Below are 25,192 nucleotides of genomic sequence, written 5' to 3'. Positions count from 1 at the left end.
CACTCCCCCGCCACTCCTCGCGCCACTTTTTCAACGGCCGCGAAGACCCCGGAAGTAGATCGCCCGGTAGCGGAAGCAGGTCTCTGAGACCGGAAGCGAATGTACGGCAAATATGGCGTCGGCGGCGCTGGCGCTGAGGACGCGGGCGGCCGGTAACGGGACGCCGCGGCTGTTGCGGGGCGAGGGGTGCCGGCGGAGCGGGGGCCCTGCAGGGAGCCTGGGGGTGGAGGCCGTTCTCTGCGGAGGACACTGGGCGCGGAGTCGGGCGTGTGGGAGGGCCCACGAGCTTCGAGGGGCGACTGTCACCGGTCACGTGACACGTCTCGGGCGGCCGGCAGTGGTTGGTGGATGGTTTGGGGGAGCACGTGTTCTTCCTTTGCCGGGCGCGCCAGTACAGCTTCCCTGGCGCTTGGTGACTTGGGCACCTCGCTTCCACTCCCTGGTGTATTTGGATCCCTTCATCTATAAATACTGTACATTGGTCCCCCCCCCCCCCAATAACCCGCTCGGTCTCTGTGCTAGACTGTGGTTCGGTGTTGGGGATCTCAGCGGAGAAGATGAAGACAGTCTCTGTCCCCCGGACCGGTTCTTTCTAGTGGAGAAGCCAATACATAATAAGCACGTACACAAAATGGCTTTAAATTGTGACACGTGCTGTTAAGGAAAGCAAAAATATGTGTGTGGGGGGTGTCTTTTCTGGGCGCGGGGGGTTGGTGATTAGGGAAGGCCTTTCAGGAGGTGACATCTAAGTTAAGACCCAAAGCACGATAGGAGGCCTAGCCCTGGCAGAGAATGAGGGGCAGGAGAGTGACTCACGCCAGTGTTACTTTTTGAGAAGCAAACAGCTGCTCTTACGTGAATTTAAAGAGGGTTAAGAGTGGAAATGAGGAAACCAGATGGGAAGCTGAAATGGGAGCCTTGATGAGAGAGGATTTCCCCAAGATGCTAGTGTCAGTGAACTTGGAGGGAAATGGTGGGTGGTTTTTAAGATCTGTTTGGGAGATAGAGCCCAGAGTTTGCTGGTGAGCTGGATATGTGAGATGAGCCAAGGGAAGCGATCTGCAAGGTCTTGATTTCTTCCTGAGCAACTGCATAGGTAGTCGCATCATTTACTTTGAGGTGAAGGATGGGGAGTAGGCTGAAAGGCAAAGATTTAGGAAAGAGAAAATGTAGGTAAAACAAAAGCCCCATTCTTCAGCTTAATAAGAGGATGAATAAACAAATAGGTTTAAAGGTAGATAGATCCCGATGCTGGGTATTATAACATGTCTTTCTGAGTATTTATATCTGGTCCTTTGCCCCAGCTACTCTCTGTGCTCGTTAAAACTTCAGAAACCTGGTTTCAGGAACACTGAACTTGAAGGCTCCGGGGACTCACAAGACTTCACTAAAGACTCTGGCATAGCCCTGGCTGTGTCCGGAGACCTGAGAGCAAGGACTGCCAGCCCTGTGCTTGTCATATAGCAAGGGGCTTCTAGCTTGGTTAGTGTGAATTTTAGTTCACTTCCTTTTGCAAAAGTAAATGCCGTTGAGCATTTCGGAATGCGTATGGGGAGGTCAGGTTGTCAAGGGCAGGGTGTCAGTCTTGGCTAGGACCTGTGTTGGATAGGCTTGCCCAAGAGAATCTAGCCTTCTGAAATGGCTGGGAGCCTGTGGGAGCCACCCTCAGAGAAGCTGCCCTTTTTTGTTTACGCGTATCTGGTGTGCAGTAGATGGGTGGATGGCTGAGAAAGTGGTGGGTGAGGCCAAAGCAGGACCCTCTGTCTGGGTGTCCTGTTGCTGGGCCCTGTGGTCTGGCCCCTCCACAGTGCCTGGAGCTTTGACGACATGTGGTGAGTGAGGCTGAAGCCAGCAGCTCTGTGGTGTCCTCTTGATGGCTTACGTTTCTGTGGTGTTTGTCTCTCCTCAACAGGACTGAATGTGTCAGGACCCAGGGCACATGGTGTTTATTTATCTTCCGTGAATATTTCACTACCCACCACCTCCCCTGGCCACACACACTCTTCGCATGAGTGCATACACCCTGGACAATACAAGGAACGACTTGTCCCCTGCCGTGGGAGAAGGCCAAGGACTTGCAGACACTCCCTGAAAACCAACACAGTCAAGTGGCATTTCTGCTCCCCTCCCCTGCCACTGCCCCCCTGTCACCTCTCAGCTTAGCAGATGGCCCATTGAGGCAGAGGAGGAGTGATTGGGAGCCTCTCTGAACAACTTTTCTGTTCTGTCTGCAGTTACAACCCTGCTGGGCCCCCCTCAGACTGCGTCTCTTGCCGTCAGACATGCATCCAAGAAGACAGGCGGCAGCTCCAAAAACCTGGGTGGAAAGTCACCAGGCAAACGCTTTGGCCTCAAGAAAATGGAGGGTGAGGGTGTGCCTTGGCTTCCACTTCCCACCTGCCCCCTCCCGTGCTGTCCCCAGCATTCCTTTGCAGAACAGGAAAACCACGCACACTCCTGGTCCTCTGCTCTGCACTTAGCTCACCAGACCACTTGATTCCAGATTCCAGATGCAGAGAAGACCTGGGGCGGGGAGGGGGTCCTGAGGAAGAGCAGATAGCTGTGAACCTGGGCCACGTGACTGGAGAGAGAAAACTGGCAGAGGGAGACCCGGGGCTGCTGCTACATGAAGAAATTGACTTTGTCCAGGGTCAGGCTTAGAGGTCGGCGTGCGGCACTTGGTCCAGGAAAGCGAGGGCTGGTGTGTTTTCCCAGCAGTTAGCTGTGCTGCCCCAGCACTGGGGCCCAGAGTCAGTGTGCTTGTGGACTTCTCTTTTAGATCACTACGTTCATGCCGGCAACATCCTTGCAACTCAGCGCCACTTCCGTTGGCACCCGGGCGCCCATGTGAGTTGCTCTGTTGCCCTTTCCCCTTTTTTCTTTCCCAAGACCACCTCTCTGTGCTCCTAAGCATGATAGTAAATAACAAAACAGTTGCGTTCATTGGGTACTTATCAAATGCCAATCATCATTTTGCTTCCTGGGCCTGCATTATCTCGTTTCACCCTTAGCCCATCCCTGTGATACGGTATATGGCACCTCCATTGTCCAGGTAAGATGCCAGAGACTTAGAGGGTGGAGGGGCCCACGTGACAGAGCTGGGGTTCATGCCAGGGATGCCTGACTCCCAGTCACTGTGCCTTGCCTTGTGTAGCAGCAGCCTGGTTCTCTCGGGTCTCCTTTCTAACCCCCACCTGTTAGAGGAGGAGACGCTTAGTGATTTGAGATATTTTTTGAATCTGGGGAAGCTAATTCCAGTGTATTCCTTTTTCTTTCTTTCTAACCGCTCTTTTGCACGAAGTTAATAGATGGCTGAAAAAGATAGTTTGGATTTAATAAATACAGCGGACGTGCAAGAAATCAGGTCTACAGCAGGCAGGGATTTCAGCTTCAGCAAGCTGGGATTACTTTCTGACGTAGGAAAGATCTTTGTCAACGCAGATCGGTACGAGACTCTTCACGTTATCTTAAATGTTGGTTTGGTTTCCTTTGGAATCCGTTTCCCCTACCGCCCCTTTTTTGGCAATTTTAGGAGGCGCCGAAAGACTGATAGTAGCCAATACTTACGTCAGAAATGCTAATTTGTATGTGAATTGATTGTCTTTGCAGTAGCTTTGTCTTTTAGAACTTGAGACATTGGCTGTGTGGCTGTGTTAACTCTTGGGACTTGCCAAAGTAATAACAGCGACAATAACAAAAGCTAATGTGTTTTGAGCTAGGCAGTATTCTGAGCTCTTAATGATGAACTCATTTAATTCCTCGAGTTGACCCCATAAAGCAGTTAACATCACCCCCGTTTTGCAGATGAGAAAACCCAGACACAGTGAAGTAACACAGCTCGTCCGGGTCACACGATAGTAGGTAGTTGTGCTGGGATTTGAACCAGGCACTCTCGCTCCAGGGCTCATTCCTTTAATCAGAGAAGTACTGAGTACCGTGTTGCCAATCTCAAGCTCTAAAAGAAAAATGCCGAAATACATACAGTTTACAAACCGTGTATGCAACTCGTAGTTTATTTAGTTTATTCTCTGCTCATAGTCTTCGCCCAAAGAACAGCTAGAAATAAACAGCTGCCCCGGCAGGTGAGGGTTAACCGAGTTGATGCACATATCAGCGGATACCAATGGTACTGCTGTTTTGTTAGTGTACGTGTTGCCATAGATATGGCCTTGCTCCGTCCTTCCCGTAAAGCCTGAACTTTAGAGATCACTGTTTGGATGAAAATATGGCAAACGTGTGTTTACTCTGACAACTCCAGTGCTTTTTCATTTTAAGCGAGGCAAGCTCCCAGGGGCAGTGATTAGGGGCAGTTTCCCCGGGCCTGGGGTTCGGGGATTTGTCTGGTGTGGCTTCTGGCCAGCTGCACAGACACGGGTCCAGATACCAGCCTTCGGGGACGGAGCAACCCCGTGGATTGGCTGTCGGAGTTTTCGTTTTCCCCCTTCTGTCCCAGGGTCGGTAAAGAAGTAGAAGTCAAGGAAGTGCCAAGCAGTAGGAAAGGGAACCCAGGATAGAGCTTTCTGATCTCCCGTTTGGGCCCAGGGCCTGAATCCTTACGAGAAGTTTGTTCTGAAGCCCTGGGATGGACCACCTGGCCGTTGGTCCAGCTGACTGGGTCTTTGTGTTGCAGGTGGGGCTGGGGAAGAAGAAGTACCTCTATGCCCTGGAGGAGGGGATAGTCCGCTACACTAAGGAGGTCTATGTGCCCAGTCCCAGCAACGCGGAGGCTGTGGACCTGGTCACCAGGCTGCCCAAGGGTGCTGTGCTCTATAAGACTTTTGTCCATGTGGTTCCTACCAAGCCTGAGGGCACCTTCAAACTGGTGGCTATGCTTTGAACTCCTGGTCGAGGCCGCCGGACAGAGACTGGAGCCCAGGTGACAGGAGAGGATGGCAGCGGCAGAAGTCAAGGGTTGGCACGACAAGGTCTGCTGAGGACGTCTGTTTGGTGGTGATTGCAGAAGACTCTGAAGTGACTGGCTCTTGGGGGACCTGACCTGGGGCCAGAAATAAAGTGTGCTGGAGTCATGAGTCTGTGCTGTGTGGGGATAAACCTGGATGGCGCTGCTTACTGGTTTTTTGGCCCTTACCCACGTTCTGTAGTGTGCACCATGGAGCACCCTGAAAGCAGAGAAGCGGCCTGCCAGAGTGAGGAAAAGAGAAGAGGGGAGTGTGTTTGAGAAGGGATTGCTTTAGAGCCATCTCCCCGAGGGGAAGGAGGAGGAGAGCTTGTGCTTGAGGGTGTTACTGCTCCTTCTCCCCCAGGAACCCATCCCAGGCCGGATCCTGGGGGGAGTGGGGGTGTGGGGGAGGGGCTGTAAAGGAAGCAACATGGTCATGTCCTCTCCTGGAGCCATATTTGGAGGGAGCTGGGGCTGCAGCCCCAGGAGTGGCCACATGGCCAACCCCTGTCTGACTCTGTGGGTCCAGCGTAGAAAGTCCCCATCTACCCTGGAATACCCAGGTCCTTTCAGTGATGAGGCAGAATGGGTGACAAATGGGCTGCTTTCCATCTCCTGGGGAAAGACACGCCCACCTCACATCGTTTTCTGGTTCTTGATCTATCACAAACCATAAACAGCAAAGGATCTGGCTTTAGGAACTCAATCTGGGCCTGGACTGGGCTGGGGCCTTCACTGTCAGTCCAGCCCAAGACCTTAGACGCTTGGCTTCGAGTGGCAAGGCCAGGAAGAGTCTCAGCCGGGGCAGAGGGCTGTCTTGGCTGTTGGGGGTGGGCAGTTTGAGCTGCAGCCCCAGCAGGGCCTGTAGAGTCCAGTGGCTTCCTTCCAAGGACTCTCAGCCCTGCAGGCAGGAGCTTCAGGGACCGGGGCACAGAAGCCTCCCAACCTAAGAAGGTCTGCCTTGAACTTGTCACCTTATTTTCTCAGGACACGACCCCAGATTCTCCACCTCCTGCAGATCCTTGGCAGAGGTGGCCTAGGGTTTGTTGAGGTTCACTTTGGCTTCCTTCTTGTGGGGGTCACGTACCAAGGCCCAGCTAGGGGAGATGGCTGGAGGTGTCTCTGTAGGCTCAGCACCGTCCCTGCCAGTCCTCTGGAAAAGCAGAAAGGGGCAGGATGGAAGAGGGTGTTCCTCCTACACCTCCTACACAGGGAAACAGTGGTGTTTCCCTGAGCAGAGCAGGTGTCGCTTCATGGGGTGGATGAGCAGAGCCGCAGTTCGGTCGTGGTGCGGGCAGTGACCTGAGAGCCTCGCCTCCTCAGCTTGGTGACAGCTGAGGGATAGGAGAGTAAAGGCTTTAGCCATTCCCTGACACACCGGCCTCTCCGCCCGCCTGTACACACGTCCTTTCTTTTGGCTTCAGCTTTCTGTGTCTCCTCTCCCCTAGCGATGTTCCTTCCTGGAGACAAGCTGAGTCGTGGAGCTGTTGGCTGCACAGAATCCCTTCCGCAGGAGCCTGTTCTGAATCCCAGGGCAGACCCCCCCCCCCCCCCCCCGGGCTGGGTTCTGCCATCCTTCCCTCCACCTGAAGAGGTGAAGTGGGGCCTCCTCTCAAAGCCTGGGGCTCTCCACCAGTGACCCCTTCCTCATCCTGGGCTCTAACTGGGCATTATGTATCAGAGTAATATGAACTAAAGCTCAGTTGTCCAAGGTGCCCAAGGTTAGGAATGCCGAACATTCGCCTCTCTGCAGGCCCAGATCCCGAAGCGCCGTGCAATCAGCTGGTGAACCTGCTGCTGCTGGGTCTTCTCTCTAATACTCTCATAGCTGGGCAGGCGAGCCAGCTGCCACAGGGGCAGCTGGTAGCTGCTGGGAAGCCACGCACAGAATAGCCCTGTGACCAAGAAAAGCTGAAGGGGGGCAGGCAGGCACACATGACCCTTTAGCTTCCATCCAGACCTTCTTCCCCAGGGTGAGTCTGAGATTGGGGTACCACTCGGCCTACGCTCCCAGAAGTCTCTAGGCATCATCCCATCCCTAGCCACCCTAAGCCCCTGGCCTGACTTCAGCCTCCCTTCCCTTTCCCTCCCTCGCCCCCCCCCCCCGCCCCCCGCAACATCTCCTTGCTGACTCCCGGGTGACAGCCCCAAGGATCCTCCCTCACGTGTGTCCCCTGGGAATCTCAGCAGCTTCCCACTGCCTGGACTTCGCTAGGGTGTCCCGTGGTATGGAAGCAGGGAGGGTGGCCGTCCTGGGGAGCATGAAGGATAACTGAGTAAATTCAGGATTTGGGGTCAGCAAGCAAGAGAGCAGAGCCCAACCCCTTCTGTCCCTATGGCTCTTTCCCCTCTAGTTGTCTCCAGGCCAAGGCACAGAGCTCAATCCTCTGCATTTCGGAGATGCACCCGGTGTAGAGATCCCAGTCCTCTCTGACCACTAGCTCATTCTCACATGGTCTGGCAGCCGGCTCTGATGACCTGTGAGAGTCAGAGAAAGCCTCCTCCTCCTGCCCTGGGGAGGTTGCAGGTCAGACAATTCCTTTTGCTCTCTGTACCTAGGCTCCCATACGGTATCCTGTCCCTGGGGAGCAGCCTGACTGTAGTCACCACCTCTCTCCAGTGAAGGCAGCGCTCTGGGCTTTCCCCTGGGAACTAGGGAGAGGGTGGGCCTCCAGTTGCTTGTAGAGCTGGGATGAGACCATTGTCCTCACCAGCAGCTCCCAGCACTGGGTCCCAGTTAACAATAACCAGGCAGGATGCTGACAACGTTATTAACCTTTTCCATGCTGATGCTCTGGCCCCAAGGGAACCCAGGCTGGGAGTGCAGAGTCCATAACGCTACCTCTCCCCCCGTCCCCAGGGGCACAGGTCAAGGGTCCAGCCTGGACCTGGCACGCACAGGCCCACCTCACCTCCTCACATTGGAATCCCGCTCCAGAAGTTTAGTAGGGTTGAGCTGGCCAGTCTGACATCAGCTTGACAGGCAGGGGAGACTGGGGTGCGGGCAGCTCCCTTTTTGCTGCCGCATCAACCCCCTGCGGGCAGAGATTTATTTAGGAGAGCGATGTAGCTTTATCCCGTCTCTTTCTTCAGTTCGGAGAAGTGATGTGTGTAAGGAGTTTAGAGAGGGACAAACTTGAGGAGAAGGAACTTGTGGCACCCTTAGAAGCTGTGAGTCTGAAGGGAAAGGGGAGGACTCCAGAGCCTGAACTCTGACCCCAGTGCCCAGCCCCTTCTCCACTATGGCAGACTGTGGCATCTCAGAACTCGGCAGGGAAGGGACTAGCCATACGCAGCATTCTTCCCAAGTGGCTTGCCCTAGGTGACCCTATAGATGAAGAGGCTGGGCTTCTGGCCTACGGTGAGGGGTCAAGGGTACATCTGATCCAACCCTGGGACTCAGGACAGTAGTAGGTACTCACCAGTGGCCACAACTAGGACGAGGAAGGAGGCTAGTGCCCATGGTGGTCTCTGCATGCAGAACAGCAGTGGCAGAGGGGTGCCAAGACAGGGCGTCGGCCTTGAGCCACCTTGAAGACAGTCGGCAGGGCCACAGGACTGCTCTGTCACCAGGCCACCCCCAGCCCGGGAACTCTGGCCCAGAGGAGCAACTGCATTCGAGGCAGGGTATCTGTGAGCAGGTCTGCCCCTGCTGGTCCTGCCAGTACGGTGCCAGGACCTCCTGTCCCACAGAGGGCGCTCCCCTCTGTGGACCTGGCAGCCACCAAGTCCCCCTCTACAACCTTCAGAAGGGGTTTTGGCAGGAATGGGCTCAGCTTCTTCTACACCCCATGGCCAGCCAGGGGAGCTCCAACTGGCCCAGACCTCTGTACTCCTCCGTTCCAGATCGCCTCGCAGGAACTCTGGCCCGCCACTTCCCATTGGCCCAGGTAACTGGGCTCCGGATGCCAACTGGCTGTCCTCTGGTCTCTGCTCCTGCCTCTAAGGGAACCGAGGCGTCCACGGTTGCTCTGGAAACCGGGCATGGGCCACAAAATACAAAAGCCTCTCTGCGAGGGATCTCCCCCCTCCTTCCAAAGGAATTATCCCAGCAGCCTAGGGGTCCAGCCTGCCCCAGAAGACCCCCACCCCCACCCCGTCCACATCCTGCCTGCTCTGAATCCTGATCTTGACCCCAGGGGCCCCACCAGGAGAGAATTTCAAAGAAGCCTCAAAAAGCCCAAGCCTCCAGGTTGAGCTCACCCTACAGACAGATGGGGGTGAGGAACACGGCGGAGAAGCTGCACTCGCTCTTGCCTCAGTGGTTTGCACAGCAGAGAGGACAGGAGAGGAGAGCTGCCTTCTGAACCAGCCCAGGTCCTGCAATGCTTCCAGCTCAGGAGGCCAAAGCAGGCCCGCCAGAGCAGTGCGGGTGGAGCTGGCCTGCACGTTAGAGTCTCCTGGGGGAGGGGCGACTGCTCAGGTCAGGATCTTAGGGTTCATGAGTTTGAGCCCCGCATTGGTCTCTGCATCGGTCTCTGCTCTGAAGGTGTGGAGCCTGCTTGGGATTCTGTCTCTCCTTCTCTCTGACCTTCCCCCGCCTGTGCACACAGGCACAGTCTCTCGCGCTCTCTCTCAAAATAAACAATCTCCTGGGGGAGCTTTGGGCCCATACTTTCCCTGGGTTCCCTCCTCACACCAATGAACTCTGAACCCTCAGTCAGGATGCCAGGCCACTAGGCTAAAAGTGCAAACTCAGAACGCCCACACCCAGGGACAGTCCGGAGTAATAAGTAACAGAGGGCCTGGTGTGATGGGGTGAGTGTGGCAGGGGCCGAGATGGCGCTCACGCCCCACCAAGTTAAAGAGACAAGACTTTGGAAACTGTTGCACTAAGCCTAACAGCAGCACAGCCCGGGTGAAACCTACCCGCTGGACGGCAAGTCCTCAACCAGCAGAGTCTCGTGTTCTGACCCTTACTGCCTGTGTGTAACAGGCTGGGCCCAGTTAGCAATTTTTCTTTTTATCGACCTGAGAGTCGATGTGAAAAGAAAAAAAAAAAATTTCTAGAGAATCGGAGGGGAGTTTCAGATGTTCACAAAAAAAGCAGCCGGAAAGAAAGTCATCCTAGCCCCTAACCCCAGCACTATTTCCTGGGGGATCCTACTATGGGCTCCTTCCTGGTTCGCCGCCCTAAGGACAGCAGGGTGTAGTGAGTGGTTCGGAGGCAGGAGGCAGGAGTCTGTGAGGCTTGCTGCCACCACCTGATAGCTGTGGGCTCGTCATTCCAGTTTCCTAATGTGCTACATGCTACATGCTGGTACTAAAAGTTCCTGCCTCACAGGTTGGGAGGATGCCACGGGACGCCACCTGCAGGGTCAGCACGCGGGCTGCAAGCACAACCCCAGGGCTGTTCCTGGCAGGCAGGGGTGCCCTCTTCTGGCAACTAGGAAAACTGGGCGTGAGGCCGCCTAGGCAGGAACTGAGCCCTTTGTCCCCAGGCGTGATGTTACGACGGTTTTAAAGGTCTGAGAAACCCTCGCGCCTGCATTAAGTAAGGTGTGAGGGGCTGATACGGAGCCCTTGCTGACAACGGAGGGAGAGTTGGAGGGAGAAAAGCCTTGGGCAGAGGAGGGAGGCTGGACAGACCTTTCCAGCCTGGCCCTCCCAGGTCTTAGGGCCGTGGCTCTTGCCCCTAAAGCTCCAACAGTAACGATCAGGCGTGGCTGGGGCTGCCTCCATTCTCAAGGATGCTCCATAACTCAGAGCTGGGCAGGAGAGTGAGGAGGGCTTGTGGGATGGGCCCTCATTATGCCAACGGCAAAGAAGCCAGCATCTGCAGGGAAGCGCTGGGTCAGGACCCATGAGAACTGAACTGGCTTTTGTGCCGGCCTACTGGGTGGCAATGTGCAAGTCTCCCAAGCCTCTCTGGGCCTGCTTAGCCCCCAGAAAAAGAGGGAGCTGCTTCAGATGGGTTCTTGTATCCCTTCTGGCTCTTGGATTCTAAAACCGTTCCCACTCTAGGCAAATGGGACCTCCACCTTCTCACGGCTGCCAAGATATACCAGCGAAGACGTTTCCAAGGCCCGACAGTGATGGCTTCCCGACACCCAGGAGGAAAAACACAGAGGCTCGACTTAGAGAGATAGAGATATATTTCTTCTGTTGCATATTTCAGACTTCACACTGAGCGTCAGGCACAATGCTGTTCTAGGTTCTTCTGAGAGCCCTGACAGAGCCTTCTTCCCACACTGCTTGTGAGGGCTCGCCCTCCCGGGCGGGAGCCCAGGCCCTGCTTGCAGTTCTGGGTACCTGGGAGACTTTGCATTGGTCTCAGCAGGCCCTGGTGCCCTGTGTTGCCCATCAAGGGGCAGGACATGCTGGAAAGCCCTAGAACCAGCCCCACCCCTTCTTCCACGGTCCCCTGGCTACAAGAGGAGAGGCTGTCCCGCTAGAGTCCAGCTCTGCAGCGCTCCCCCGAATCACCTGTTCTCCGGGCCTCAGAGCCTGGCATGGCACTTGCACCCCTGTAGAGCCTCAGCCACGAGCACCACAGGCCTCGGCTGGGAGACGACGCCCTGGAGAGTGAGGCAGGCCCAGCCTCCTCCAGAACAACAGATGGGCTCGTCAGGCCCCTGCTCCCCAGAGCCATGGCCCACTTCCTGGAGCTGCCCTGAGCCCTATTGCACAATTTCGTTTCCAGTTCCTCCCCCTACCACCCGTTAAAAACAAAAACAAAAACAAAAACACACACAAAAAAACCCAAGAAACCTAGAAGGAAAAGTGAGGAAGAGTGGGGCGTGGAAGCTGGAGCCCTTCTCCCCACACTCCTGCCAACCTCTGGTCCCCAGCAAAACCATTAGCAGGAAGTATGATGCCCACCTTCGCTGCCGCCCGCGCGGGTTCGTGATGGCTGGCGTGGGTGTGCTGCCTGGGCCTCTGGTTCTTGCCTGTAGGGAGGGGACATCCCTCCGCTGTCTGTAAGGTGCAATTTCCCCCGGGGTCATCCGGAGGTGCTGGCTGGGGCCCTGCTACCTGAGTCGCCCGTCTGCTTTGACGGGCCCCAGCTCTGATTTGGGGTCGGGGAAAACAGAACTCCAGCTGGTCAGTCTGCAGAGCTCCAGGGAGGGGCAGGTGGAGGGGCCCATGGCACACAGTCCGGCCACAGACCAGAAGCCGCTCAGCTCCCCATCTGTCCAGGCCTCGAGTGCCGGGCCCGTGAGCTCCGCGTGCCGGCGGGCGGCCTCCTCCGCGGGCTCTGGCTGAGGCAGGTTCAGGATGCCGCTGAGGCCCTGGAAACTCTGCTCCATATACTCGTTGTGAGGTGGCCCGGCGTGCAGCCAGCTGGCGTCATCTGGTGGAGGGGGGACACAGAATAGGTGGTAAGCATGCCCCGCCCAACTGAGGCCACGAAGGCCAGACTCTTGAGATTCAGGTCTGGGCACCCCCACTTCTGTCCCAACTCTACCACTGAGTCACGTACGGCTGAGTGACCTATGACCTCGGGCTCATCTGCCGAACCTTCTGTGCCTGTAAAACTGTTAGTTTGAAAAAATCACGGCGGTCATCTCTGAATCCCCGACTTGGGGATTAAGTAGAACGGTGGGTTCAAGGCACGACGGATGATAAGGTGACGTTCCTGTAGTGGTCTGGTCTGTGTCCCCTGTGCCCCTTCTCAACCACCTCCAGTGGCTCCCAGAGCCATGAACGGCCCCCCACTCAGGCCCTCAGCTCTGGGGCCCAGCTCGCTTGTCCAGCCTCCCTTCCCACCGCTCCTTACATCCTACTCCTGCGACTCTCTGTTCCCCTTGTGCACCAGACACCTCAGCTTAGGACAGCCCTTCTCTATGAAATTCCAGTCCATCAAGGCTCAGCTCCAACAGCGGCCTCCATCTGTCCCCATCTCCTGCATCAGGCTGGGAGTCCCAGGAGAGCAGGGGTGCGGCTTGTCTGCTCTGGATCTGCCACAGCGCCCCCCACCCTTCCTTCTCTAGATTACCCCTGCTCTGACCCACTTTCTCTGTGATAAGATATAGCCGGAGGAAGGGAACCTCTACCTACCCATTGGGCACCTGCTCACCTACTGGATACGGGCTATTTTCACCCACATACTCATCCCTCACATCTCCCGAGCGGTGGCTGTACTAGGCCCCTCTCGAGGGAACCTGCAGTCTCTGCCTGTGTTCAGAGCCTGCTCGCTTAGCCTCAGCCAAGTGGGGGGTGGGCCACGTGACCCTGCCCACCCAGCCACACAACGGACTGAGGGCCAATCGGATCTGCCGTCCCAAGAATGAGGAGCGGGGGCCCCAAGAGGCCCTGGTTAGTTTCTGCTGCGCTGAGAGGCCACGTATCATGTACTGAGAAGCCAGAGCCTGAGGCTGCCACACAGACGGGACAGGATGAGGGACAAGATGGCCCCACAGAGACAGACAAAGCACCTCCGGTTCCCGGTGAAACCCGAGACGTTTCCTGGGTTCTGGGGGACCGCCCTGCATTCTTCCAACAATTTTCCCTTTGTACTTGAGCTAGTTTGAGGGGACTTGTGTTGCACACACCCAGGAGGTCTCCAATAGTTGTACCACTCCTACCTTACACGTAGTAAGACTGGGGCTCAGGAGGCCAAATAATTCGCCAAGGATAAAGGACCAAGTAAAGTGTCAGCTACACCTCACAGCCAAGTCTGCCTGACTCCAAAGCTTGCCTCTCTACCCTACCTCAGTGCAGAGACACTGAGGGCCAGACCATCAGGGCCCCAACCCTGCCTCTTTCCCTACTCGAGGGTCAGCTCTGATGGTCAGCTTTTCGGGGTCACCTGCCAGGCAAATCCTATTCTATCCGGCTTCTGGGCCTAGATCCTTACCTTTCCTGAGAGGTAGTTTGCGGTTGAAGGTCAAGGGCAGCACGAGGAAGCGGGTCTCGCCCAGGGGTTCCCAGAATTGAAGCAGTCGAACAGTCCAGGCCCCTGGCCGCAGGGGCCGGCTCAGTGGGGGCTTGTACTGCGTGACCTCGGTGTCCGCGTCTACCGCGATGTCGTAAGATGTGGCCACCACGTAGGTGGGGTCAATCCACACCACGGTGGCCGTGAGGTTGGGGCCCCGGGCCCAGCGCTGCATGGCCACAGGCTCGTCCAGCGGCCCCAGCAACCCCCCAAAGTTCCGGAAAAGACGCTCCTTGGGGTCCCACTCGGTGCCGACCTGTAGGGAGGGAGGCAGCTGGGCAGGAGCCTGGGGAGCAAGTCCTCTCTACTCTGATGCTGCCTCTAACTCTCTGTGTGACCTCAGGCCAGGCACTGTATCTTTCTGGGCCTCAGTTTCCCCATTTGCAAAACGAAGGGCTTGGACTAGGATTTCCTCAGTATCTTTCTCAGCTCTCGGATTTGTTCTACACTCCTGTCCTGGCTTGCTCTGCAGTGGTGGGGGCGGTAAGGCAGAGATGAAGTTTGAGGTCCTGCCCAGAGACCATCTCCACACAAAGCCAAGGCCTCTAAGAGCAAGAGGACACTCAAACGTCTAACGGAATATCAAAGTCCCTCCAGAAGAAAATCACTGTAGTTTCTGAAGCCTGGGCTCGTGTCGTAGAGCAGCTACGGTCCCCTCCCTGCTCACTGCACGTCCTCGGCGCACCCCAAGTGGGGAGGTGCTTCTCAGTGTGCGCATGCGGGGGAGACACAGGCATGAGCGCAGGGCATCACCAGGGTTCCATCACAGGGAAAGAGCCCATGGACTCAGTCCTGAGAGGCCCAGCCCAGTCCTTCTCCCTCCCTTGAGGTCTGTCCCTCTCTTCCCACTACCCTGAGTCTTGCTGGGGGTCGGGAGAAAGCAAGGGGGAGGACCTGTCCCACCTCCAAACTCTGGAGCCGGCTGGCCTGGTCACTGCGCCCCAACAGCTTCAGCGACCCCTGGGGCATCAGCCACATCTCAAGCGTCTCTGCCGGCCCCTGGGCTGAGGGTTGCACCGGCTGCGTCACCAGGTAGCCCTGGAAATGGTCGTCATAGAAATACAGGTGCACGCTGGACGGCAAGCCCCTGGGCTCAAACCTAAGAAGGTTCCAGCAGGGAGAAAGGGAGATGCCATCAGCACACCCGACTGGCCTGGAGTCCCAGGGAGGGGGCTCTGGGGAGTCCCGTCCCCAGGCGCTTCCTTCACCCCAAATCTCACGCCCCCAGCACCTGCACGCCTGGCTCTTGCCTTTCTCCCTGCCTCAGACTGGGGGCTCCCTGGGGCGGGGGCTGTCGCTTTCTGACTGACCTCCCCACGGGGCACCCTGAGGACCTGAGCTATGTCAAAAGGAGGCCTCACCTGCAGAGGGGGGTGGCCAGCGGGGGTGCAGCGGCGGCAGCATGGCGCAGGCTGAGGCGGACAAAGGCGTTGTAAGCGGTGAGCATCACATCGCTGAGCCCACTGGGGCCGTCGGCCGCGTCGTACGTGTTCTCCCAGTAGGCCTTGAGGGCCGGCGTGCCCGGGGGGTAGCTGCCATACAGGTGGAAGTCCAGGATTTCCAGTACCTCCTGGTTCACAGTCGACTCAAACTTCCGGGCGAAGAAGGTGGGTCTGGAGACTTGCTGCAGCGGGAGAGGTAAGGAGGGTGAAGGGGTCCAGAGGCCCCTTCAGATGGCGTGGCTGGAGTGGGGGCCCTCCCCGGCCTCTTGGGGCCCTTCCTGCTGCCGCGGGAAGCCCCCTGGAGCCCCAGGCGCTGCTCCAGGGGAGGCCCCCCCCAGATGCTCGGGTGGGCTCACCCTGAATCCCTTCCGACCCTGGGAAGCGCGCAGAGAGGCTGGGGCGGGGGCCACGGGGAAGCACCTGCAGCCGGAGGAAGTCCTGTGGCTTGAAGTCGTTGGGGGAGCAGCCGCACCAGTCCACGATGTGCTTGTACTGGCACTTGCAGCCCAGCCTGCGGTTCCAGTTGGTGACCCGCAGGTTGTTGTCCACGAGGCTCTCGCAGGCTGGGCTGTTCTCCAGCACCGTGTGGAAGAAGGACTGTGGGGGGGGGGGGAGGTGGGCAGGGCAGGGTGGAGGGTGAGCCTCGGGCACCCCGTCACGCAGCCTCCCTGGCCTCGCCGGGGACCTGGGCCACCCACCTCCGCAGGGAGCAGCGTGTAGGTGTAGAACTGGCGCAACTGGGCCACCAGCGGGTCGTCCGTGTATACCACGTACTCCACAAAGCCGCGCGTCAGCACGAACCAGTCGGAGCCGCCATCCACCACGATGCCCGCCGGGATCTGCCGCTCGCCCAGGCGCCACATGTGCGAGTCACATTCATGGAAGAGCCGGTCTAGGCCCTGTTTCTTGATGAACCTGCGGGTGGCAGACGAGCTCGCTCGGGCACCTTGGGACCAGTGGGCCTCAGTCTGTGGTTGGTTTGCAGGCTTTGCAAACCGGCCGTGTGTGGGAGGGGCTCTGACGAGCCCCCTGGCCGGGCACCCCCCCCCCGCCGCCCCGCCCCCTCACCTGGAGTTGTCCCGGCCATGTGACTTGAGGAAGTTCTTGTCCCGGTTCTTAGACAGGAAAGCCACCAGCTCCTCGTTTGTCCTAGAGAAGGGAAGGGGTGTGGGTGGTGTGGGTAGGGGGCCTGGCTCAGGCCCGGGGCACAGCCCCCTCAGCACCCTCTGCCTTCCCTCCCCACCCCTGCCTGCCTCATGGAGAGCTATCCTAGCCACTGGCCCTGCCCCCGGATGATGCTCCGGGGTGGGGGCACCCACAGCCTCCCTCCGCCCCTTGCCCTCTCAGCTAGCACCCAGGTCCGGGCCTCTGCCTGCTCCCTGGTCCCTTGTCACTCTCAGTCCTGACATCACCTTTCACCAGCCCCTCTCCGAACACATGGCTGTGGTCCAGGGACCGGAATGAGGCTGGGTGTGGGGGGGGGGGGGGGGGAAGGGAAGGAGTCTATCAGGCCCCTCCCACCCCAAGCACCCCCAAGGGCCGCCCTCTGCTCTGCGGGATTCAGAGCACTGCCCCACACCTGGTCGGGTAGTCGGTGGCACTGAGGTTGATGAAGAAGTCCCAGGCCCAGCCGGGCACCTCCAGCAGGTCCCGCATGCTGCGCAGATACATCCTCAGCAGGCTGGCCCCGCCCCAAATGGTGACCATGCGCCAGGGCGTCACCCGCACATTATCGTACCGCCGGGCCAGCTCCACCACCTCGCGGTGCAGGTAGTTGGAACGCTGGGGGCAGGTGGGCGAGACTCAGTAGCCATAGGGGACCCCCGGTATCACAGCCTCCCCCACCCCACCCCACCCCACCCCCGGGGACAAGTGACGTGGAATGGAGAGAGCACCGGGCAGGACTCAGCTCCTAACTGGCTATGTCGCCTTGTGCTGGCCATTCCCCATGTTCTAGGCCTGCTCGCCTCTCTCCGGGCCACCTGAGCAGATCAGAGACCCTGTCCATCTGTGACCTTCTGGGTCTTGGTGCCGCTCGCTCAGATGCCTGTGTGGTTACCCCCCGCCCCCCCCCCCCAACAGTACCTTGTCTACGTGGATGTAAAAGAAATGCTGCTCATGGTAGACAGCCTTGAGGAGACGCTTTAGCTGGCGGATGGCACGGCCGTGAACCACCAGCATGTAGGCGATTCGGACCGGGGGGCCGTCCACGGGCTGCTGGGCCCGGACTTCGTCCCACTGGATGCCGGGGCTCATCTTCCCTGAGAGGAGAGACCAGGGGCATCAGTGAGGCCCCTCCCCAGGCCACGGGGCGGGGGCGAGATGGGAAGAGGGACCGCCCGCCCGACGCTCCCTGGTCCCAGCGCCGCCTCTGCCACTCAGCACAGGTTGTCACCGGCTTAGCCAGGGAGGTGAGCCCCTCTGAGCCTTCTTCCTCTGAGAAATGAGGTGAAGACCCTGCCACCCCTGCGCCCGTGCCTGTCTCGTACTCTTACCAGCCAGCTGGCAGTGCCGGGGCACAGCCTTGGGCATGAGGCTCCCGGCCTGGTGCAGGCACACCACATTGGCGATCTCCTGCTGGCACTGCTTGGAGCTGGCCCGGGCCAGGGCAGACAGCGCGTCCTTGCCCACAATCTCACACTTGGGGGTGAAGCCGTTGTCCGTGGGCTGGGAGGCGCCCTCCACGCTCCCCGTGTCTCCGTGCGGCGGGAAACCAGCTGCCCCGACCAGCGCCTCCCCGGCTGCTGCCCCACTGAGGTTCTGGCGGCCTGGGGCCTCCGGGGGTGGGGCTGGCGGGACCCGGCGGTTGGCTCTGTGCCGGCTGGTCACGGCCCGTACCACCTTGGCCACGGGCATGCCGGGGCTCTCAGCGCGACCCCGCCAGCGCCCATGTCTTCTGCCCGCGCTGCCCCGCCGCCCAGCTGAACTGTCTGTGTCCTTGGAGCCCTCGCTGGGGTCCAGCGGCCGCGGCTTTCTCTGCCTTCCTTTCTGTAAGAGACAGGCAAACACAGGTCACAGGGACGGTCACCCTCCTCCTGCTCCCTTAGCTCCCTGCTGGCCCCTGCCACCCTGCACCCAGTGAGTGCTCCTCATGGGAGGACTCTGCACGAGCAACAATGTCCGCCGAGGGGCTTCTCCAACCAGCTGGCCGAAGAAGTGCCATCCTACGTCCACGGCACCACTGCACCCCTGTCCCCACATGCCCAGACCACAGGGCACCTGTGCGTCCCCCCTGTGCTTGGGCATCAAATACCACCCTCTTTCCCAGCAAATACGATGTCCGCGTATGTCACAAAAGAAGGGTGGGTGGGCCCGGCCGAGGACGCCAGGGTCACACCCAGGCCTGGCTCGGAAGAGACAGGAAGAAAGCATCCCGCCAACTACAGCGTTTCCACGTGGGAGTGTGGAGGCCGTGCGAGTGAATGGACCGTGCCTGGTGGGGGGCGGGGGGGGAGACACCGTATTCGTTGGGCTCTCTGGGAGGCAGAGACCAAGAGGGAGTCAGAGTGTGTGACATTCCCTGGGGGGTAAGACCCGTGGGTGATGCGGGGGCGGGAGCCGGAGCTGGGCCGGCAAAGCCGTCAGACCACCGAGCAGGCCTGACTCCGGTGTTAGGAGGGGGGCAGAAGGAAGGGCTTCAGGCAACGGCGCAGCTCGGAGGGAGCCGTGGCCAGCTAATGTGAATGGCGTGGACCACTGCCGCATGCCGTCACTGGCCGGAGGGCTGAGGCCGAGCCTCAAGGCGCCCGCAGCTGGAGGCCGGCCCCTCACCGCTCCTCTCGGTGGGTTCTCTCCCGGAGGGAAATCTGTCCCGGCCACCTCACCCTGCTTCCTGGCTCCCCTGCCTCTTCTCAAACCGGCACTCTCTTCCCAGCTCCCTCTGTCCCCTCCTCCACCCCCCCATCCCACCCATCCTTCATGATCCAGCTCCAAGCCCCCTCGTGCAAACACCCCATTTGCCCCCGAGGGCGCAGGCAGAGCTCCCAGGTGAGAGACTGTCACACCAGCCCCACCTCCCAGCGTCTGGTGGAGTAGGACACCTGGCTGCTGTCTGGCGGCTGAGACGTGGGAAGAGCAGGAGGCACTGTGTGACTGTCCCCCTGGCCACCTACCTCCTCTGAGCAGGTCCCTCAGCTCTAAAGGGGGGACGGAGGTGTGAGCGTAAGTGAGATAGAGCACAAGAGAGTGTGCTGGAAGGAGCCGTCTCCACCGGCCCTCCGCTGCTCCCTTGTGACCCCTCTGTGGGTCCCCCCAGCCCCCAGGAGTACCGCACAGGCCACAGGCCTTTTCTGGCCTGGCCTTTCAGCAGCATCACCTGCTGGTCCACAGCACCCTCCCTACTCAGCCGCCGGGTGCCCTCCCGGGGTTTCCACGGCCTCCCTGGCCGGTGTCCCTGGTCCCCCTGCTCCTACTCTGGTTTCCCGATGGTCTGTTCCCATCGCAGTAGTAGCCAGTGTTCCTGTTAAAACAAGCCCCGTCTCGCCAACCCCTGCTCCAAACCACCCCTGGCCTCCCCACCGAGCGTGAAACCCCAAAGCCCCTCCAGGAGCCCACAGAGGCCACAAGAGCTGCGGTCTGGCTGTCCCTCCCACCACCCTCCCCCTCTGACCTCATCTCCTACTAACCTCTCTTCACGCCCACTCTCCTCCTTCCCGCTGTCCCTCCACGCCACTGGCCACACACTGTCCCCTGTGCCTGGAATGCCCCCCCCCCCACAGATGTCACCATAGCTCATGCCTTGCCCCCTTCAATTCTTTGCTCAGATGGCATCTTCTCAGCAAGGCCCATCCTGACCGCTGCATTTCAACTCCAGCTCTCCCTCAGCCTCCACTTTACCTTCCCCACAGCACTTACTTCCTTCTCTTATCCTATAATGTATCCATATTGTGTTTTCCCGTGTCTCTCCGCTCATAGGAACACAACCTCCACGAGGACAGGGCTTTCGCTGTTTCCTCAACCAGTGCCTTCCAGCGCCCAGAAGCATGTCTGGCAAAGGCAGACACTCCCAAAATATTTGTCGAATGGAGGAATGAATGAATATAAAGTTCTTGAGACAGGCTCAGCGTTCAGTAGCTCCTGACATCCTTATTATTACCGCTGTTACTATCACTGGAGGAAGTCAGGAGAGGCGCAAAGGCGCTCAGACATTTTGGACGCTGGGTTGAGTGAGTGTTCCCTGCCCCTCCCCTCCCTAGGCCCTTTCTCCCCTCCCCTGTCAAAACACGGCAGGCACCTCGCATGGCAGGGTCCGCGCCCCGCTCCTCCACCCAGGCGCCCGCACTCTCCGTGCACGGCACCCAGCCGGCCCTCTGATCTCTTGAGAGGTGCCCCATGAGAGCTCCGGGCGTCTGTCCCCGTCTGAGGAGACGCTACAAGAGCGACGGGTAGGGTGGGGAGGGCGCCCTGGCCTGGGCAGCCCCCAGGAAAGGAGAAAGCAGCTCCGTGGCGCTGAGTGTATGTCGACCCGGTGATGGGTGGCCTGGCGGCACGGTGGGCAGAAGTCAGGTGGACAGAGACGGAAGAGCAGCTGTGGGCTCTCGGGGTGGAAGCCAGCACCAGCGAGGCAGGAAGTTGGTCAAGAGGGCAGGGCACGGGGCACACGGCCAGGCTGGCTGCGGTGGGGGACGGGATGTGGGAGGAGATGGGCGGGCTGGTGCCCTGCACTGCAGCAGGGAGCTGGCTGACCCTGAGAAGGTCAATCCCAGAGGAAGCTGGGGGCCCTAGAGGCAGCAGTGAGGACCGGGAGGGGGCCCCTGCTGGGCAGCCAGCCCCCACCTCTGCTCCCTCCCACCAGCGTTCATGGGGGCATCAGCGGGGCCCCTACTTGTGCCCCCAAAGGGACGATCCTCAGTAGCCCGGAGGTCAGGGTCCCCTCTGATTACTGAGGGGGAGGGACTCGCCCTCTGACCTGGATGCATTCTGGCCTCCGAGGTGCCTCCTCCCCACTGAGGAGGCATTCAAAGTCCTCTGCCATTTCCTGGCCCTGCAGTCCTGCTTGGCATCCTTCTCTGAGCCTGGGAGGCAGACAACGCAGAATGGCTTACCCCACATCCTACCACCTTCAGACTTCTCAGACGGTGTTTAAAGTTAAGTGGTGAGACCATGTTTGTGAAAGCTTTTAAAGCCGTAAAGTGGCTCTTTGGATGGTAATGGTCAGCCTTGGTCTGCCTTCTAGCCCCTCCACAGATGGACAGAGTGTGCGTCTGAAAGGCACCATCTGACCCCAACGCCGCTGCAACCCCTCCGATACCTTCCCACTTCACTTACAGCAAAACCCCGAGCCCTCCCTAAGGGTCTCTAGGATGTGCCCCAGACTAACTCTTGAACCTTCCTCCAGGGAGCAGGCCACACCCTTCTTCCCATTCCTCGAAGGCACCCAGCTAAGCCCATTCTCCTCGGGGCCTCTGCCCAAACTCGGATGACTGGCTTCTTGAGCTCACATACCACTTCCTGCCAAAGCCTTCCCTCACCAAGCTCCACCAACCCCTTTGCCACTGAGTTGCCTTTCTGCTGTCAGTCTCTCCCTGCACTCTGTCAGCCCTTCAGGGCCCAGGCCTTGTCCCTTTCTTTCTTTCTTTCTTTTTTTTTTTTAATTTTTTTTTAATGTTTTATTTATTTTTGAGAGAGAGAGAGAGAGAGAGAGAGAGAGAGAGTGGGGGAAGGGCAGAGGGAAAGGGAGAAACAGAATCTGAAGCAGGCTCTAGGCTCCGAGCTGTCAGCACAGAGCCTGACGCAGGGCTCGAACTCACGAACCGTGAGATCATGACTTGAGCTGAAGTCGGATGCTTAAGCGACTGAGCCACCCAGGCGCCCCTGCTTTATTTTTGTAGCCCCAGTATTAGCACAGCACCTGCTGCTACTAAGGAGGAGTGAACAAGTGTTTGTTGACTGACTGACTGAATGGCTGGCTGGCTAATGAATCCCTATTCCCAGTGTGTAGCACTGAGATAATAGCAAGAGTTACTTCCTGACGGCTTAGCTTGTGCCAGGAACTCCTGCAAGTTCTTCCCAGGTATCATTTTCATTTTCATTTTTAGTCTTCATAATCACCCAATGAGAGAGGGGCTATTATTACCCCCTCCCGAGAGGGAGCACTGATGAGGACACGGAAAGAGGTTAGGTGATTGGCCCGGGGTCTCCCTGCCACTTAGCAGCAAGGCTGGAAACACACACAGGATGTGGAGGAGCTGGGGCGGTACAACTTCAGCACCCACCTTCCTAAGCTCTATGCTAGGCTGCCTGGAAAGCCTTGAGCTCTAGCGAGGTGGCCGCTGAAGGGGTCCAAGCACCAATGGCTGCCTGGACCGCCCGACGTTTAGGTCATCGGGCATCGTTTCTGTTCCAGTCCAGTCCAGCCCTGTCAGCTTCTACCAGGAACCTGGGAGAAGGAGGTGGGGTGGTGGGACCCCAACTGCTCTACTCCCCAGTTCTCCGCCCCAGGCTATGGGCAGGGCAGCCGGGATTTGAGGCCTGGACAATCTCTTAGCCCATTGGGAGACTCACGGAGCCACGCAGCTCAGGGCCATTTGTTTCTGAGAAGCTTCCGATGCTGTGCCACAGCCCTCCCCACAGTGGTCACTGGCGTCTACTCACAGACTCCAGGATCAGAGGGTTCCCTAACTGCCTCAGCAGCCTAGGGCGCCTGGGAACATCTCATCTGCCCAGTCTCCTCACACTGACCCCCAAACACTCTTCGTCTTCCTCCTACTTATGGGTCCACACAGAACAAGCTCACTCCCTTTGGGTGTCACAGAGCCAGCCTCCCCCCCCCCACCCCCCTCTGCTCCTCTTGGAGTTGTGGTCTCACCTGACTCTGTTCCAGCTCCTTCACCCTCCCAGCCTCTTGGTTCTCCCCAGAAAGGCAAGGGCAGCCCTTCTCCCAGTCTCCATACCAGGCCTTCCTGACCACTGAGATGCCGTAAGGGGAAGTGAACATGGAGCCTCTCTTGGCCTTCTGACTGCCAGGTGGAGAGGCCCAAGAGGAGATGCCAAGCAGAGTGTCTGACTCAGAGCCCTAGAGGCACCAGAACCGACGGGGTGGGGGTAGGGGCAGGGAAGCCTTGTCCTCTGGTCCACAGCTTAGGACCAGGGTTTGGACCCTCTAGAATGGCCTCAGACCCCACTGGACCCTTCCTGAACACCCTGGGAGGGGACGTGTATGGGCCTCCAGCTGAACCCAGCCACGAGTGAGTGACACCCTCAAGGCAGGGACCTGGGTACTGAGCTGGACAGGTTTGTCCCTGCTCCCGGGCCTGAGTCTCTGCTGAACCAGCTGATGCCGTCCCCATTCCCTAAGGGCTAGAGGCCCCCCTCACTCCCCCCACCCCCATTCCCTAATGTCCTGAGGCCACTCACCGGCTCACTTCTCCCGACCATCTCCTCCTGAAGACCCACGACTTTTCTTCAGACCCCAGGCTAAGAAAACCACACCTGGGGGACACACTCCCAGTTCTCTTCCTCGGGGTCACTCCCTGTTCCCTCAGTTGCTGTACTGAGTTCCAGCCCAGGGCTCCACCTCCCCATTGGCGGCAGCCCGTCAGGCGCAGCTGGGCGCCGATGCCCGGGGTCCCTCGGCCCCGCTCCTCCGCCTACGACACGCACACCCCCGCCCCCTCCCAACTTCAGAAAGTTTGGCCTGGGGCTCCCCACCTCCGAGCAGGCTCGGGCCCGGCCCCGCCTCCCGGTCCTGCTCCCCGCGCCTGACCTTCATAGCTCCCCGGGACGGAGACCACCCCACCGATACCCGCTCCTCCCGCCCCGGCCCCCTGCCCGCCCGAGGCCCGGGCCTCCGGGTCACGCACCGCCTCCGCGCGCAGTCCCTGGGGCCCTCCTGGGAAAGGGGCACCAGGGGTCTGATGTCCTGCTCCCCGCGGCCGCCCGCGCCAGCACGCACGCGGCCGGTGCCCCACTTCCCTGGCCCGGGCCGCCCGCAGCCCCGCCAGGACCCCGCGCGCCCCCGCGCCCGGCCTGCCCGCCTGCCCGCCCGGCCGTCGGAGCACCTCGCCCGGCTCGTCTTCCTCCAGGCCGCTGAAGCTCCACACCACCAGGCCCTGCAGCAGCAGGATGGCCAGCGCCGTGGCGATCGCCAGCTTGTAGCGCCGCACCAGCTTCTGCACCCGCGCGCTCGCCACCATCTTCCTGCCCGGGACGCGGGGCGCGCGCCCAGCCCTGCAACCCGGCCGCGGGCGCGCGCCTGGGCGCGGACGGAGCCGGTGGGCCCCCCCATAGGAGGCGGGCCTGGCGCGCGCCGGGGCGGGGCGGGGCAGGGGGCGGGGTCCACGGGCCAGAAATGCCGCGCCCCGCAGGCCAGGGGCGGAGCCTGGGGTCGCAGAGCCGCGGGCCCGGCCCGTGCGGGGTCCGCCTCCCTGGTGGTGCCTCCCCGGTCTTCGTCCGTGGCCCGGTCCCCGTGGGCGCACACCTGCTCCAGGATGGCAAGCCGGCTTGCGGAGAGGTCTGCGGCCCGACCTCTGTCTTGCTCGCCGCCTGGTGTCGCGGGAGGTGGGGCAACTCAGCCCCCTGCTGATCAGCTCTCCGCCCTGGGCGCGCAGAGAATGCTAAAGCTCCCAGAAATGCCGAGTTGAGAGAGTGTATAAACGCCACAGGCCCCTGCTTAGAAACCCTGGAGGGCCGCGCCCACGGGGCAAAGTCTAACCCCCTTGACTGGCACCCGAGGCTTTGCACAGAGCCTCGTTTCCTCTTGCCTCTTATTTTCATCCTAAGGATCTTAAGGCCTCTACTGGAGCCGGGGGTTCTCAAATTCTAGGGTTCATCGGATGCTCCTGGAGGACCATGATAGGTTCCCACCCCAAAATTTCTGCTTTGGTAGGTCGGGAGTGGGGCCCCGAGATTTAGAATTTTCAACAAGTTCCCGGGTGATGCCGATGCTGCTAGTCTGGGGTTACACCTGGAGAACCATTAGACCTTTGCATATCTGATCTCTTTGCCAAGTGCTAGCAGATGTTGCCTGCCTCC

At 59.4% G+C, this 25,192-nt stretch overlaps 2 protein-coding genes and 1 long non-coding RNA gene across 4 annotated transcripts; 1 reads left to right on the top strand and 2 right to left on the bottom strand.

The window, feature by feature from the left end:
* Positions 1-25: 25 nt before the first annotated feature.
* MRPL27 (mitochondrial ribosomal protein L27) lies at positions 26-5,030 on the top strand. 2 transcript variants are annotated; one of them, XM_019415795.2, is made up of 4 exons: positions 26-152; positions 2,235-2,366; positions 2,780-2,847; positions 4,631-5,030. In XM_019415795.2, the coding sequence occupies exons 1-4, from the start codon at positions 113-115 to the stop codon at positions 4,835-4,837; spliced, it is 447 nt and encodes a 148-aa protein (XP_019271340.2). In that variant the 5' UTR covers positions 26-112; the 3' UTR covers positions 4,838-5,030. The 2 variants fall into 2 exon arrangements, with proteins under 2 accessions (XP_019271340.2, XP_019271339.1); XM_019415794.2 differs by lacking the exon at positions 26-152 and adding an exon at positions 346-1,832.
* Positions 5,031-5,149: 119 nt separating this feature from the next.
* On the bottom strand, positions 5,150-8,296 carry LOC109247295 (uncharacterized). Its single transcript, XR_008418806.1, has 3 exons — positions 7,813-8,296; positions 7,066-7,152; positions 5,150-6,795 (listed from the first exon to the last, which is right to left on the bottom strand). It is a non-coding gene; the product is annotated as an uncharacterized LOC109247295 (long non-coding RNA).
* A 2,681-nt stretch (positions 8,297-10,977) lies between these two features.
* On the bottom strand, positions 10,978-24,424 carry XYLT2 (xylosyltransferase 2). The gene is made up of 11 exons (XM_019415800.2): positions 24,220-24,424; positions 17,716-18,208; positions 17,306-17,481; positions 16,800-17,002; positions 16,289-16,369; positions 15,919-16,135; positions 15,641-15,817; positions 15,140-15,402; positions 14,682-14,877; positions 13,701-14,034; positions 10,978-12,194 (listed from the first exon to the last, which is right to left on the bottom strand). The coding sequence occupies exons 1-11, from the start codon at positions 24,352-24,354 to the stop codon at positions 11,872-11,874; spliced, it is 2,598 nt and encodes an 865-aa protein (XP_019271345.2). The 5' UTR covers positions 24,355-24,424; the 3' UTR covers positions 10,978-11,871.
* Positions 24,425-25,192: the final 768 nt, after the last annotated feature.

Source organism: Panthera pardus, unplaced genomic scaffold, assembly GCF_024362965.1.
Source record: "Panthera pardus isolate Hobbes unplaced genomic scaffold, ASM2436296v1 HiC_scaffold_3, whole genome shotgun sequence".
Classification (NCBI taxonomy): Eukaryota; Metazoa; Chordata; class Mammalia; order Carnivora; family Felidae; genus Panthera; species Panthera pardus.
Note: the sequence above shows the minus strand (reverse complement) of the source record. Positions and strands in the feature narration are given on the sequence as shown.